The sequence below is a fragment of the Carettochelys insculpta genome, chromosome 3 (genome assembly GCF_033958435.1).
Source record: "Carettochelys insculpta isolate YL-2023 chromosome 3, ASM3395843v1, whole genome shotgun sequence".
Lineage (NCBI taxonomy): Eukaryota > Metazoa > Chordata > Testudines > Carettochelyidae > Carettochelys > Carettochelys insculpta.
This window is the reverse complement of record NC_134139.1, coordinates 52,999,107-53,015,241: the sequence shown is the minus strand read 5'-3', so window position 1 is coordinate 53,015,241 and position 16,135 is coordinate 52,999,107. Positions and strand designations below refer to the sequence as shown.

Genomic DNA, 16,135 nt, shown 5'->3' with positions numbered 1-16,135 from the left:
ATAAAAGCCACCCACAACCCATGCAGTCTGGATTTCTTTATGAGGGAATTTCAAGCTAGTGAAAGATGCCAGCTTGATAGCCTTGGAGACTAAGTCTGTTCATAATAGGAGAAGTGTAAGGATACCTCACACACCACCTGATCCTCCGGCGATAAGAGTGTCTGAATGGATGTTGCTATACACTAATTGATAAGACAGCCAAAAAGGGTGAGGGTTGCCTTTGTGATATGGACACCTTCCCGCTAGAAACTGGATTGACATCAGGAGTTCCAGTCAGTGAACACAGCTAAGAATTAAACTCCACCTTTGACTTGGCTGTCCTGTGGATCAGGAGAGAATTCCAGACCTCAGTGGCAGACCCGCTTTCTCATGTCTTTGCCCATAACTCAGGTTTTCCCACTACCCTGCTCCTGAGGTGGCTTCTGAGGAGAATCTGCACCAGGTCAAAAGTTATGGGTTGTTTTGTGTCTTGTTCTCAGGACCCAACCCGTGTGGTCAGCCCAGTTATTGACATTATCAACTTGGACACTTTTGCCTACGTGGCTGCTTCCTCAGACCTGCGAGGAGGTGAGTGTGTGTTGTGCTCGTGCCCTCTTGTGTGATGCTGATCTGTCATCTACTGTGGTGAGCAGCCACTGGCAAAGGAAAGCGTCTGACTCAGTGTGAAAGAGCCACTGACTCGGCGCTCCTGACTGTAAGGATTATTTATAATGCTCTGTATCCACAGCTATTTTGTGCACGGCATGCTAAAAATAACCAGTTTCCTCCTCTGCAAGGATAGAATGACCTTTCGTAGCTCTGACTTGAGGGAATGGAGCTCCTTACAGCGGCCATGCTGAAGGCAAGTATCACAACTAAGCTAACCTCTAGCCTCAAAGAAGAGACAAGGAGTCTCAGAAGGGTAGCCGTTTCAGTCTGTAACTTCACAAAAAACAAGCAGTCCTGTAGCACCTGAAAGACTAACAGTTTTATTTATTAGGTAATGAGCTTTCATGGGTAAGACCCACTTCATCAGATTTGGAGCAGAAATAAGAATCCAAGGTTTATAAAGAGGGGGACAGTGGGGCAGGAGGAAGGAAGTAGGAGGCAGAGAAGAAGTAAAAGGTGGGGGGAATTGTGTGTTATTAATAGGATCTGGGGAAGAAGTAAATTAAGTTAATGGCATCCATCCCACTTAATGTAATTTACGATTTCCACAGGTCCTATTAAAGACAGGTGACTCCCCTCCCCCCACTTTTTTCTTTCTCCTCCTCCTATTTCTCCACCCTACCCCACCCCACCCCATGTAAAACCTGGATTCTTATTTTTGCTCCAAATCTGATGAACTGGATTGAAGAGAAGGGATATAGAAGGGTTGCATCGTCATGCATATCTCCACAGCTCTCATTTGGTTCATTAGCTGAAGTCCCCTTCTCAGCTTTGCACGTTCCTACTGGTCTGGTTTCTCCACTGTGTCCCTCCGGATATATGCCAGTGTAAAACCAAAGTGACACAGTGAAGAATCAAGGTCTGAAATATGACTTTCCTCTGCTAACTGGTAAGATGACTCCTCCCTCCTGGGAGAATGCTGTTGTCTGATTATTCCAAGAGAGATAGCTCTTCTCCTTCTTTTTACATTGCACACACCTCTAGAGTCTTTTATTCCTGAACTTGGAGGTAAATAGAAGTTATATAATGAAACTAATAACAGATTAACTGATTGTGCCAGAAGAGACGTGCTCCTTACTGAAATCCAGTCTCTATAACCTCAGCAGAAAGGAGTAAATGGGCTAGATAAACCCTGAATGTATTCTAGGATGGACATTTATACAGTTCTATAAACAGAGACAAAGCCATTCTTCAAGTTCAGACAGGCTTGGATCGTTGGTTTTCCATAGAGGGAGGGCTAGCGAATCAGGCAGCCTCTAATTTGGACCTCACTACAAACTTGCTGGTTCTCTGAGATTCCTGTCTCTGTGCCCCTTTGTGCTCTGCACCTCTCTGTCTAGGAGCCCCAGGATACATTCCCTACATGTTTAGAGAACAAACCAGGACTGTGCCTCAAAGGAGGCTGTTCTTTGAAGGCCTCTGTTCCATTTGTTGCAGAGCTGAAAGGTGGGTTGTGAGTGAAGCAAGGGGCTGCAGCAGTGTCCCCTGGAAGCTGAGCTCTTGGGTAGCCACCCAAGGGAGATTCAGGTGCCGCACAGCTGATTCACAGAGTGCCCATAGCCATCCATGTGTTTCTGTTGGTGCTGCACATGGGCGAATGCCTTGGTGCACATCAAATGTATTCTGCCCATGCATGGAAAAATATAACAGGAAACAATGGACTGCAGAAAGGCAAGAGGGAGTCACAAGGTTTAGGCAATTGAATGTTGCTAGGCGAACTGAGTTTGGTGTCTGCGTGAGGCTGCACTGAGCACGTAAACTAGCCTTTTCAGAGATGGTGACTCCTTGTGCGTGCCTCAGTTTTGGGGGCCTATCTTGATTTTCAAGTGTGTTGACCACTTGCAACCACAACTGAAGTTGATAGGAGCTGGGCTTTGAACCTTCAAAATGCTGTGTACTGCTAAGTACTCTGAGAAACTGGGCCTAGGCACCTCAAACTGGGCACCCAGCATAAATGTACACTTTGGGCCTTACTGCCTCCAGACCTAAGTTTCCCATCTCAAATGAGGCAGTATCAACCCATCATTTTATATGTGTGGCATGATGGTAAATTCACTAATGCTTGTGAAAGTCTCAGGTACTATAGTCCTGAGGGAATTAATAATAAATGAAGAAGGCCAGGGGTCCACATGTTGAATGATGGTGATTAAATTAAATATTAAATTGCTGGACGTGGATTGAGCCCTGTCCCTTCCGTTCACTAAATGAGGCAGGGTTCCCGTGAACATAAGTATGTGTGCTCATGTAGTTAAAGACTGTATCCTAATGCATATGCACAAGAATGCTGAATTAAGGCTGTACAGATAACCTTTGTTCTGGCATTTCCTGGCTTTTGAGTGCTGAACATTGCAACTGAAATTCTCTCCTTTCATATAGGTTTTTATTTTTGCTGATGTTTAAATGTTAGACACTGGAATCGTCTCCTTAGAGAACAGGCTGTGGCCCCATTACTCGGGTCACTTGAATCTGGAAAAGAAGAAGCAGTTCTCTACTGGTCAGGGGCTGGGTTTAGCAGTTTCCTTGTTTACGTCCATCTCTAATTTCACGATATTCCTTCTCCACTTCCTTTGTAGGGTTTGACTGGAGTCTACATTTTAAATGGGAGCAGCTCTCCCCGGAGCAGAAAGCCAAAAGAATTGACCCTACAGAACCCATTAAGTAAGTAGCAAGGCAGGGAAGGAGGAAAACTCAGGTGAATATAGGATCTGCTTTTGTGGAAGTTTGTGCCTGCCAGGCTGTGTCCAGGGCTTTGTTTGATTTTGCCCCATTCACTTTCAGGGAAATTTGCACATTAAGGACTAGGCTCAAAGTTTATTTGGGAATCTTTCCTTTGACTTTGCTGGCTCTGGATCTAGCCCTGACTATTGCCCAGTTTTGTAGATACAGCAATAAGTAAATTTTTTATCAGATGGTTCTCCTATTTAGTTTGTCAAGAAGGAAATCAGAGTACATAATCAGCGACCTGGCTGAACGTACGTCACCATAGAAGAGATGGCTAGATACTCCTACCTATTCCATAAAACTCCTCAGTCTCACAGGTCTGTCCTGAGTACCAGTTTACTCTGGATTTTACAACACGGGGCCACAATTATTATTATTATTGTAATATGGTAATTCTTAAAGGCTCCATGTGGTTTATTGCCTAAAAGGCTAGGAAAAATGGGAAAGGCTCCTAGTTCTTCCAGCTTGTGAATGAGATGCTTTTCCCCACAACAAAGCACGTCTTCGCTACGTGCTGGATTGATGGGCAGCGATCAGTTCAAAGGGGTTCAATTCATCGATAAATTGACAGCCCAGTGCTCTCCCATCCACACTGGTACCCCACCAGAGTGAGAAGTAAGCGGAATGACAGGAGAGCATCAGCTGTTGACTTACTGCTGTGAAGATACTTTATTCATGTAGCGGAAGGAGCATAACTTAGGTTGCCAGCCTGCAGTAGTATAGACAAGGCCTTATTTTTCTCTTGCAATTCATATTTTATCCAAGAACAAGAGGAATCTTTGATTACTTGCTTTCAAAGCACCTTTTATCCACATCTCATCTTCCCAACCAGCATTGCTCTGTTGAGATGCCTAAGAGGCAGACTACAAGTCTGAAGGTAATGAGAAGTGAGTGATGAGTCTCAGGAGAGTTAATCAAATCAGGAAGAGAAAAAAAATTCAGTCCTCATCCTTTGTGTTGGAGGGAGCGCTTCGCCTTATTCCTTACCACCCCCTGTGGTTGCCTGAGCAATGGTGTTGGCTGGTATTTTGTTGCTGGAACAGAAATACTGTAGTGGTGACATGCAACATGGAATAGCGAATGTGGTGGCGAGAGATCAGAGTTCCAGAAATGCTGCTGAGGACACACACTATGGGGAAACAAATCTTGCTTCTTCCTAGCTTGGGTCTTGTAATGAGCCCCTGTTCGTCTCCCAGTGGCTCATCTCATTTTCATGATTGCCCTGCCATGCAAAGACCATTGGAGCCCCCGCCTGGTGCAGCGAAATCATGAGACTCAAGATAAATCCAATGTGTCCTAACTGAACATGTTTGCAGAGCATGACATAGTCTCATAGGATGGCTTGGCCCATGAAACAAGCAGTGCTCCTAAAATGATCCCCCTGCCAGCTTCTGTCTGTCTGTCTGTCTCTCTCTCTCTCTTTCCAGCCCCTCCACGTGACTTCTCTTTGATACCCATCTCAGCTCATGAGGAAGGCAAGAAGTTAGCTCTGTTTTGAGAAAAAGATCGACCAGAGTTCCTAAACTTTTTTTGCTGGGACTCCCTTTGAAAATATTTCAAGCTGTGACACAGCCCTAAAAAGTGACAAAGCTCCCCCATCTGCTGCTTATGCCACCCTTACTTTTACACTGGTGCTGGTGACAGTGCTGCCTTCAGAGCTGGGCATCTGACCAGCAGCCACCACTTTTGTGACCTGCCCCTACAAAAGTCTTAACTCCTTTTTGGGTCAGGATCCCTAGTTTGAGAAATCCTCAGTCAAATTCACAGTGATGCCTTTTTAAAATTCCCTTCTGAATAGGCACAGGTTATTCAACATCTTCATGTTGCAATGGTGCTCCTAAATCATCATCTCCTAGCACAAAGGCTCTTTAGGTAATGCCATATAAATAACCCCGAACTGCTAAGTACATTCTTGGTTCGAAAGCTTGCAATCAGGAAGGTAAATACTGAGTTTTTAGGAGTTGTGCTAATGGGTGCATTAGCCTGTTTTTTTAAGCGCTGCATAGTTTGTGATTGACACAAAAATACCAAGCCAGCCTGTTAAATGGTTCTGTTGCTTTCAGATGTGTCTCCTTGTTTTGAGTAATAGGAACATTCATAGATCCCTAGCTCTGAGAGCAGAACGGAAAGTGCAAAGAGTTTACCTCTCAGGTTCTGCTCCAGTGTTTGAGTAAGCGCTTGTCTTGCCTTTGTATCACTGCAGGACTCCAATCATTGCAGGAGGGCTCTTTGTGATTGACAAAGCCTGGTTCAACCACCTTGGGAAGTACGACGCCGCCATGGACATCTGGGGTGGGGAGAACTTTGGTGAGTCTCTATTTTTGCAGGGATGTGTAAGTCTTCATCCTGCCAAGAGATGGGGCTGGATCTTTTTCTCGAGCATGGCTGGTACCAAAGGCTGGGTGTGGTCCTATCCAAGCTCCTCCCCAAGGCCCTCCTTCTGCATCCTGGGGCTGCCACAAGCTGGCTGGAGGCCTAGGACTTGGAGCAGCTGATACTGGTGGCCTGGTGTTCTGGGGCTGGGACTCAAGATGACTGGGATGGTGCCCCTTCATCTGCAGTGGGAGGCTTGCGCCTCTGGTGGGAGAGGAGGGTGGAAGGAGCAAGGTAGAAGCTCAGCCTCTAGTGGACAGGGTGGGGCCAGGGACTAGCCTCCCCACACAGTGCATTTCACTTGCCACTCATGCTTTGAAGTAGTGTCTGATGAATCAGTGAAACGTCCTGTGGCAACTTATAGACTAACAGATATTTTGGACCATAAGCTTTTGTGGGCAAAGACCCGTTTCACCAGATGCAAACAGAAGCCATAGGACGTCTTGTTGTTTTTGCAGACACAGACTAACATGGCTACCCCCTGATAATTATCTGATGAACACAGTAGTCCCTTGAGTTATGCAAGGGTTGCGTTCCCACACACCCTCGTGTGAGTCGAATTTCGTATAAATTGGGGGGATGACTTTCTTCCCCCCACGGAACGTACATTCTGTAGCTGGGGAAGCAGCAGGAGCACCTGGAGCTCCTTTTGAAAGGTAAGTCCTGGGGTTGGGGGGGGCAGTTGGGGAGGGTTAAGCTAGTGGGGGGCTAGGGCTGTGGGGGGGGAGGGGGGCTAAGCCTGTGGTGGGTTAGGGCTGCAGGGGGGATGGGGGGCAGGAGCTGAGCCGGGGCATTGTGGCCCTGTGGGGGTTTGAGCCAGAGCTGCATGCAGTGGGGGCAGTGAGCTGGAGTCATGTGTGGGTGAGCGGAGGGGATGAGCCAGAGCCATTCATGGGGGAGGGGGTTGAGCCAGAGCTGTGAGTGGGGGGTGGTGAGCCGAGGAGGGGGTTTGTTGAACTGGGGCCATGAGGGACAGGTGGGGCGGGGAGGTTGAACCGGGGCTGTGTGGGCCAGGGGTATAAGCCAGGGCCAGCAGGGAGCAGGATTTTGAGTTGCGCTTAACTCACTTTAATGCAAAAAAAGCTGGAAAAAAAAACCCTATAAAACCAACTGAAGAAAGGAGAAGTTGATAGTAATGAATATAAATCAGAAGTTCAGAATTGTAGAAAATTGAGGACGGAAGTCCAAGAACACAATGATACACATATGACCAACAGAGTTAAGGATAATAAGCAGGAACTTTTAAAATGCCTTACAAGCAAAAAGAATCCTGACAGATGGAAATAACATATTTATAATCATGCAAAAAAATCTGAATCATTCAATAAATATTTCTGTTCTGTATTTGTAGCAATCACTTCATCTCTCTGCGTATCCTGTAAGGTCTTTGAGGCAGGGAATGTTTGGGGCTCTGATCTCATTGGGGGTCTCTGGGCAGTCCTGTAATAGCACCAGTAACCATCCCTTTTGGTATCCTCTACTAACAGAGTTCCTGAGGGTAGGCAGGTTGTAAACCCCACCTACACCACAGTGAACCTTCCAGGCACAGAGGGGGAGAGTTGACTTTTCTCTGCAACAGCTGTGGTGTGCCTGGCCCAGGGGGTGCTCCTGCACAAGGTAGCTGAGAAGCAATATGTTAGCTTGGGTGTGTAAGGGAAAGTGCATACCATGCAAAACGGACCAAACAGGTTCACAGGGTGACATCAAAGTAGTGGACCTGAGCCTCTAGCTATGTGAGGCTAGCTCCTGATCTGACCTCTGCACAGAGCCCATTGCACAGCCCTCAGTGTCCTAGCCACAGAGCTTTTCACCGTCCTGCTGTGACGGAAGAGAATTGCCCCAGCTCCAAGCACTCGTGGGGCCAGGTTCTGATCTCACTTTTGCCAGAGCAACTCCACTGGCTTCAGGGTAAGTGCCTAAGAAGTGAGGATCGTGTGGTGCATTTTGCAGGACTGGAATGACTGACTGTGCATTTAATTATATTTGCAGTGAAATACATTTCAACCCTCTTGTGATTTACTCTTCTGCCTAATTAGATGGAGCACTTTGAATACGATGCTGCACTGCAGTGGGTTGTTGGTTGGTTTTTTTTTTTTGTTTGTTTTTGGTTGTTGGTTTGTTTTTTCCCCAGCATTAACTGTGAACTCCACAGCTTCACAGCAATGTGATTGCCAAGCACAGGGGACTGCCAGACTCCATTAAAAATAAAAGCAAGTTGGAACCTGCATTTGAATTAGAGGGAGGGCTATTAGCATGTTGTCACTGTCAGTGCTAGTTTGAAACTTCCTTCTTCAGCTCTTTTGTGCCAGGCTGATGAGTATCAGCCTCCAGATAGATGGTGCTTCATCCCACTACAGCATGGACAAGCCTTTAGCACCCCTCAGGCCTGACCTGAAGGGACCATCTCAAGGGCTGTTGCTAGGGTGGTTAATTCCCCGGCTGTTCACTTTGTCTGCCAAGAATGCCGGCAGAGATGCTAAATGGGCTGGGGGCCCTTAGCTGGCACTGTTAGAGTGAGACCCACCAACTAATTTCATGTCAGTCGCTGAACTACCTTCAAATAATGGTGACATCTGTTAAGTACTAGCTAGCCCTTAATGGATTCAGGATGTGATGCTAGCCCATTAGCTTTTTTTCCCTTCCAACACTCCGTTCTCCCTGCTTTGCTGTCTGTCTGTCTTTCCTTTTCTGCATTTTTTGTGTAGCATCGTTATTTCGAAATAAGTATTTCCAGAATAGGGCTGCTGTGCAGACATACCCTTATTGGTCATTTTTTGTATTGAAGCAGGAATTGATCAATACCACATGCTAATACTGGAAAAATGAAGCATAAGTCTCCATTCTGTTCATTCCGTCTGAGACATGTGGCACTGGAAGGCAGGATGCTGGGCCAGGTGGACCTTTGGTCTGACCCAAATGGCCATTCTTATGTTCTTATGAACAGTTGTGAATGGGTAGGGCAATGGACCTGATGATCTAATGGGTGTCTTTCCTGCTTAATGTCTGTGATTCATCAGTAAAATGGGGTAGCCGTACTTTACTGTTTTCCAGGGGAGGAGTGACTCAATGCTTGTAAAACTGGATGGATGCTAAATATCTCTTTACACTTTCAAAAATCAGCCTCCAGGGCACACAAAAGTGTGAATCTCATTTCTACTTATTTTCTCTCTGTTCCCCACAAGGGGTTTGAATCCCTATTCTGCCTAAAATTCAAAATGAACCTCTGGCAATGAGAACAAAAAAGCAGTCAAGTAGCACTTTAAAGACTAACAAAATAATTTATTAGGTTATGAGCTTTTGTGTCCCACGAAAGCTCATCACCTAATAAATTAATTTGTTAGTCTTTAAAGTGCTACTTGACTGCTTTCTTGTTTTGATAGAATACAGACTAACACAGCCGTCTCACTGTCACTCTGGCAATGTGGTTTCAGACTTATGGATTTTTAAGGCCAGAAGGGACTATTAGAGCAGCTAATATCACCTCCTCCACAACACACCTGTAGAATTCCAGCTAGTTACTCCAGTATTGAATACTTGGTCCATAGGGGATATAAATGCTTCCAAAAAGGACCAAATGGACATTTAGAACCTGGCTTTGGGAAGTCTGGACTACATTTCCTGACACCAGGGGCTCTGTTTTTCATGCTGACCCTGCACACAGCTGCATGGGCAAATGAGTCTGTAACTGACCTTGTTGTAAGCATGCAGGCAACAAAGCTCCCACAGCCCTAGTTGGACAAGATGATGAGCGCTTCCTGGGATGTGTCAAACACTCTCAACTCCCTTTGATTTCAGTGGGAGCTGAATGGTGCCCAGGACCTTTCATGATTAGCTCAGCACTTTGCTGAATCAGACCCTGCCTCGTAAAAATGTGGGCCCTCTAAAGGGATGTTACAATCATTAATAGGCTGAAATCATACTGTGCCTGGGGGAGCCCCTGTGGAGGAACGTGACTCTGAATTAAGCAGGGCAAAAGTAATTTCAAGGGGAACAAACCGCAAGATGTTTCTGAGATGTAAGCTGTGCTGTCTGTCTTGCAGTCTAATTCTTCCTGTTGCGATATTCCCTGCTGTGCTGTGGGTAGGTTTCAAGTGTGTTGCCTTCCGGCAGAGAGTAAGGAGATTTGAAATGTAATTTTGAGAAAGCTGAGACTAGGAAAGCACCTCCAGTAAAGGGTTTACTTGGATTTGGTGTGGCAAAGGGTGAGGTGAGAGAGAATCTCAGGATCTACCCTGCTCTAGTAGTCAGCAGAGAAAATGTTTATGCTCCTTATCTTGCAGAAATTTCCTTCCGTGTGTGGATGTGTGGAGGGAGCCTGGAAATTATCCCCTGTAGCCGGGTTGGACACGTGTTCCGGAAGAAACATCCCTATGTCTTTCCAGAGGGAAATGCCAACACCTACATAAAGTAGGTATTGTGCTCTGACTTTCTTCATATGGTTCGTTGATATGTGAATTGGATGTTGCAGGGAGAGCACAGCCCACCTCAGTAATGGAGGAAGGGGAGGGGGAATTTTGTCTGGAAAGATTAGAGGTGTCAACATTTCAAAAGAGTTCCAGTCCCCCCCACCCCCCCAAAAAAAGACCTAAACCCAGGGCATTTGGGCCCCTCAGGATTTCCCCAGAGCAGGGGATTCCTCCTGGGACCTAGGCCACCACAGTGGTAGTGGCTCCTATGCTGCTTTGCCTGTCCCCAAGCACAAGAGGATTGGCAGGGAACCCTCCTTCCCCTGTCTGATTCCCAGATGCCATCAGGCTGGAACTGAGCATCTCTGAAATGATGGGAAGATTGAAGTGTCTTAGTGATACCTAGTCCTCATCAACTCTGGCCTGAGGCTGAGGACCATTCAACCAGACCAAAAAATCAGGGGCCAAATCCCTGCGAGAACATAGCCATATTGGAGACCAAGCCAGAGGAGCAAGGTGACTTGAGATGTGGTGCAGTTTGACTCTCCCACCCTCAGAAAGGCTTGGAATTCTGACAGTTGGGAGCAACTGGGACCCTCATCTCTCTTTTAGGCCAAACCAAATTCTCCCAGTCAGAATGTCTTTGAATATAAGGTAGTTGAGATCTGGGCTGGAACATTGTGATGTAGGTCCATCTCCAACAAGAAGAATGATTAAGCAAATGGAATGGCCACTGTGAGAGGTAGCTGGGTCTTGTCAATAGAACTGTTCAAAAAGGAATTGGAACATGCATTCTGGGGAATCATGTGTTGGTAGTAGCAAAGCGTTGGCTAAGACCAGATGAGCCCAGCATTGACTTTTAGCGCTAACCACTAGAATTCCAAGATGTGAACTTGGTTGAAGTGTGGACTTAGGCAACCTAATAATCCTGTCTCCCTTCAGGGCTCCTAAAAGAAGCCCAATACATAAATAAATACCTCCAGGGTTCTTCCAGGATCGATTTTAATTTGATGCCCCCTCTTTCCACTCCCTTCTGCACCAGTCTCTGAAAGATTGCTCAGGTTCCAGACTTGTGCATAATTTGCATAACTGTTGCTAGCTAATTGCCAGGAATTTTATTGGTGCTAAAGAGAAAATTAATCTAAGGTCAGTCACTGCCCTGAGGAGTTTACAATCTGGTGGTTTTTACAGTGATAGTCTGAACCATTAAATATTGAGGCCATCACTTGCAGAGAGAGTATTCTTGAAAGACAGAGAAGTGAGAGAACAGACACAGAGCAGCAAGAAGTATTTGCAAGGAAAACTGAATCTGCATTAAACTCTCTAGGTTTGAGGGTTTCTTACTGGCTCTAAACTTCACTCAGGATTGTCACAAGATTTCTGAAAGCTCTGCAAGCCTTCTGCACATGTCCAGGCTGACCTGGAGAACATCTGAGCCACTTTCTGGTCTCACATTGAAGCCACAGAGCATTACGGTTTCTATTGAGTTACAATCTGAGTTTGAGTTTATTCAAATAACATTCAAGGAGGCAAGAGGACAAATGCACAGGGGTTGAAATGTGGGAAACACTTGACATGACCCTGAGAAGCAAAACAGCTGAACTGTACAGCCCTTGAGAGACACCCCCCTCCACCGGCTGTGAGACAAAGCTCCAAAGAGGCCTGACTGGCACATTACTGTGAGAACTCACTGTGCTTCCAGGTACAAAAGATCCAATGATCTTATTACTCCTGAGGAGATGTCATTCTTCCTATTTAAGCAGTCATCTAGATTGTATATAGCAATTGCAGGGACAGGGAAGAAGAGGTATCATTGTGGTACTCAGGAATGGATTCATGTGAGTGAGGCCTGTGTGGAGCCAAAGTAGCAGCCCAAATATGTTGGTGGTGTGCTGGAGGGATAGGTATAGTCACAGTGTTCTGTGGCTTCCTTGAATGAAAGTAGAAAGTTCCTTTGTATGCTTCATTGGTTTTCACCTCAGCCGTTGGTTGTCCCTCCAGAAATACCAAGCGCACAGCTGAAGTGTGGATGGATGAGTTCAAACAGTACTACTACGCTGCCCGGCCTGCAGCACAAGGGAGGCCCTATGGAGAGTAAGTGGTGGTTCTGGTGGCCAGTGGAAGCAAAAAGTGGTCTGCCTAGTGTACCGTATGCATTGAAAAGTTCAGGATGGCGATATAGGTGCATACAATGCCCCTCTGGAGATCTCCCTGTGGTTTCTCTAGTAACAGTTCATTAATTGCTAATATTAGGCAAATGCAATGGGTAAGTCCCAGTTCCCAAGCATATAACCAGTTTGTTTAGAAGCTGTTACGTCATACCAAGGAGAGGACTGAACTCTTGTTGAGAACACCCACCCACATTCCTGCTCTGGACTTCAAGTAGCTCTTGTCCTAGAGTGAGGCTTCAGCACTGCAGTTTAGAAGTGAAACCAACAGGCAAGAAAAAGACCAGCATGCTCTGGGTGGTGTCTTGGCAGACATCGCTGTCTGGGAGCTGAATTACTGCCCTTTATTCTTCTCCAGGACATTTGTGAGTCCTTTCCTTTATAATCATGGCTAGTTAGAAATCCTCCTTATTCAAAAAAGGTCTGCATTCTCAGGCAGCAAATTCTGGAGTTCAGAAACCAGCCAGCCTTGCATTCTAATCCCCTCATTTTACATGCTCCTCACTTTCACAGAAATTCTCCTTTCAAGCTGAGAATGAGCATGTCTCAGTCCAAAGGTGAACTGCTGGAGCAGAGTCTCTTCTGCTTTTCAGTTTTCAGAGAATCGAGATTATTAAAGTACAGTCAGCCATATCCTCCTCTCTGCTACCAGCACAGAGAGGAGGAAAAGCTCTGTGGCATTTGGCAAACAGAACTGCAGGGAGGACAGGGCATTCTGGGAAGGGGATAGCAAACTGACTGGGATGTTTTTTTTACTGTTTCATAGTTACAAACAGCCCACATGTGCTGGCTTGATACTTGCTTAATTTGTTGGTTAAACGGGACATGGCCTGGACAGGCAGCCTGGTGAAACCAGGAAACAATCAGGGGTAGAATATGCTCCCTCAGCTGGTAAATTGGGCCTGGATTCATCAAATAACTTAGAGGGGTGGGGGTGATTTGTCCTCATCCTAGATTGAATCCTGGTTACAGTAGCTCCACCCCTAAGGCTGGGAGAGATGCATTCACATACAGGAGGGCATGTGGCTATCTTACCTCCTGGACATCAATAGGTGTTTAAGGGTTGTTAAATTCTACTGACTTCAAAGGGATTTTAGTACATATTTAAGTGCTTTCCAAAATTAGGACCACATTATTATTATTATTATTATTATTACTATTTCATCAGCATAATTGATCTTCATTTCACGTAAAATTTCTATATTAATTTAATGCTTAGCAGATTAAATAGCATAAGTTAAATATTTATTGTATCAGCCTGTTCTTCCATCAGTCTCAAACCACTGCACCAAGGTGGGGAAGTGTTGTTAGTCCTATGTTACTGACAAGAAACCAAGGTGCAGAGAAGTGAAATGAGTTGCCAAGTAAGGAATAGAAGCCAGGTTCCCAGACTCCCTGTCTTGAGTATTTGTAGGTTTGGTAGCTGTATATGGGGGTGCTGAGCTGGGTGGGACGGTGAGGGGACAAAGGAAATCACTGTCCTGGGGCCCATTGATTTAAAAGACCCTGGAGCTCCTGATTGCCACCACAGCTACCCCAAAGCAGCTCTCTGGCTCTCTAAATCAACACCACAGTCCTGCTCAGCTGGTCTTGGTGGTGCTGAGGGTTGGCTGGGGGAGGCTAGCCCCTAATCCCAAACCTTCTGTCTGAAGCCTGCATCTTTTGGGGGTATGGAGCCAACCCCATCCCCCTGCATCTTGCCCAGGGCCCGCTGCTAGCCCTGCCTACACAAACCTTTCCTTCCAACCTTGTGACTTGGATCTGATCTTCAGGATGTAGATCTGCCTCCACATGTAACGTCTGTGTGTTCGCTGCAATTGTTATAGCTACATCATGTTTTCCTCCCCACAGCATCAAGAGCAGACTGGAACTGAGGAGGCGCTTGAAATGCCAGACCTTCAAGTGGTACCTAGAAAACGTTTATCCAGAACTTAGGTATTGGCCAATGATTCTATCCTCCTTCAGAAAGTTTTAGTGGGCGCTGATTGGTATGTGACTGACACCTCCCAGATCTCCTTTTCCATCTGAGTTTTCCGCTCTGTGGCAGAGGGGAGAACTCAGAAGTCTGCACTGAGAACCTTTTTTGGGAAATTGTCTTCTGCCTGCAGGCAACAGCAAGTGCCTGAGGGCTGCTAAGCCAGAGCCCATCTGACTCTGCAGCTCAGTTGTTTTGCTGAAGTGTGTTTTTTTCACCCACTTTCAGCCACCCCACCTCCCTTGAGCACCAGAATTGCCTCAGAAGGCATTGCAGCAATTTTCTCAGTGTCAGCTACCATCCATCTTAGGAAATGATGCAAAAGATTGTGGAGCTGCACATGGGGACCTGTTGGGAGTGATTGCCTTGGGGTGGAAAGAGAGGAAGAAGTGAGACTTGGGTGTGAAGTACATTAAGTTGGGCCAGCCCAGCTACGTTGCTCAGAAATGTGAGAACTCTACCTCTCCCAGAGTGATGTAGGTAGACAAACCTAGCCCCAGGTGTAGAATGCAGTAAGAGGATAGAAGAATGGTTCCGTTGACCTAGCTGCCACCTCTCCCATCGGCTGACATCCTTTCCCATCGGCTTTGGTAGTGGCTGCGCTGAAGCACTCAACTAGTGCAGCTGCACAACTCTGGCATAGCAAGTGTAGATGAACTCCTACTATGCACGGCTTTCTTCCTACCGAGGGGCATTGCAGTGTGAGTGAGAGACTAGTGGGCAGCTTAATATGAGGTTTCCTCACACTTGAGAGTGAAAGGTTCCTGATTTATTTCTGTCTGCTGTATTTGCTGTATGTGACACTCTTGGTCTATCTCCTGTAGTGATGCTACATCAGAAGGCTCTCAGTCCACCATGAGATACCTGCTCTGAAGTGTAACTATCCACCCCCTCTAAAACATATAGTGACCCATCACTGTGCTGGGCCTTGCAGTCCTTCATAATCCAACCAACTGGGCAAACAGCCCCACCTCTTCATGAATGTTGTGCCTGTCTATAGCAGGTACTGTAACATTGTCTTCTCCCAGGATTCCTGAGGAATCATTGTATCAGTCTGGAATGATCCGGCAGAGACAAAGGTGCCTAGAGTCCCAGAAGTCTGAAGACCAGGAGTTTCCAGTCCTGAACTTAAATCCTTGCATCAGCAGCAAAGGTGCGGCAGCAGTGGCACAGGTAACTGTTTGTTTTAGCCCTGCCGCGCTAATGCACATAAAAAGAAAGCTGAGCTTTACGTAATTCACCTGGAATCTTAGGCTTGGTCTACACTAGGCAGCTAAGTCGATTGCAGATACACAATTCTAGTAGCTAGAATCAACTTATCGGCAATCAACTTCCCTGGTTGCTTTCACTGTGGAAGGTCGACGGGAGAAAGTCTCCCATCAACCTTCCTTACTCCTCACTATCACAAGGAGTACAGGGGTCGACTGCCAACCCCAATAGGTCAATTCACGTATCTCTGCGAGGTGTGTGAAATCAAACCCTGGAAGATTGACCCTGAGTGTGTTGCTCTTCTGGGTAAAGTAGGCATGGCCCCAAAGTGGATCTGTCATGGGTCCTGGGCCTCCAGTACATGGAGGCAGATTTGGTTGGTTTATTGTCCACTGGAAGACTGCCCCCTGCAGGGCAATGTCTGAGTAACACTGGGCTGCTACTGTTTCCCTGCCCAATGGCTGGGGAGAGGGAGTGGAAGTGTGGTGAGGGATCCCTGATCATCCCCAGTTGCCAATAAAAAAAATAACCAAAATCACTTGCGGCTTTTGGGAGCTCCTGCCAATTGCTTCAGCCATCAGGGGCCTGGCCCTGTGACCAGACAGCCCCAGAATCGAGTAAATGAAAAGATGATG

General features: G+C 46.4%; 1 protein-coding gene across 1 annotated transcript in view; it reads left to right on the top strand.

Annotated features, from left to right (window-relative positions):
- The window catches only part of GALNT14 (polypeptide N-acetylgalactosaminyltransferase 14), a 200,429-nt gene that overhangs the window by 167,805 nt on the left and 16,489 nt on the right, over positions 1–16,135 (top strand). The window contains exons 7-13 of the mRNA XM_074989855.1: positions 480–567; positions 3,222–3,306; positions 5,573–5,676; positions 10,023–10,149; positions 12,150–12,242; positions 14,168–14,251; positions 15,320–15,464. Coding sequence (XP_074845956.1) covers positions 480–567; positions 3,222–3,306; positions 5,573–5,676; positions 10,023–10,149; positions 12,150–12,242; positions 14,168–14,251; positions 15,320–15,464 — 726 coding nt within the window. The remainder of the gene's footprint in view (positions 1–479; positions 568–3,221; positions 3,307–5,572; positions 5,677–10,022; positions 10,150–12,149; positions 12,243–14,167; positions 14,252–15,319; positions 15,465–16,135) is intronic.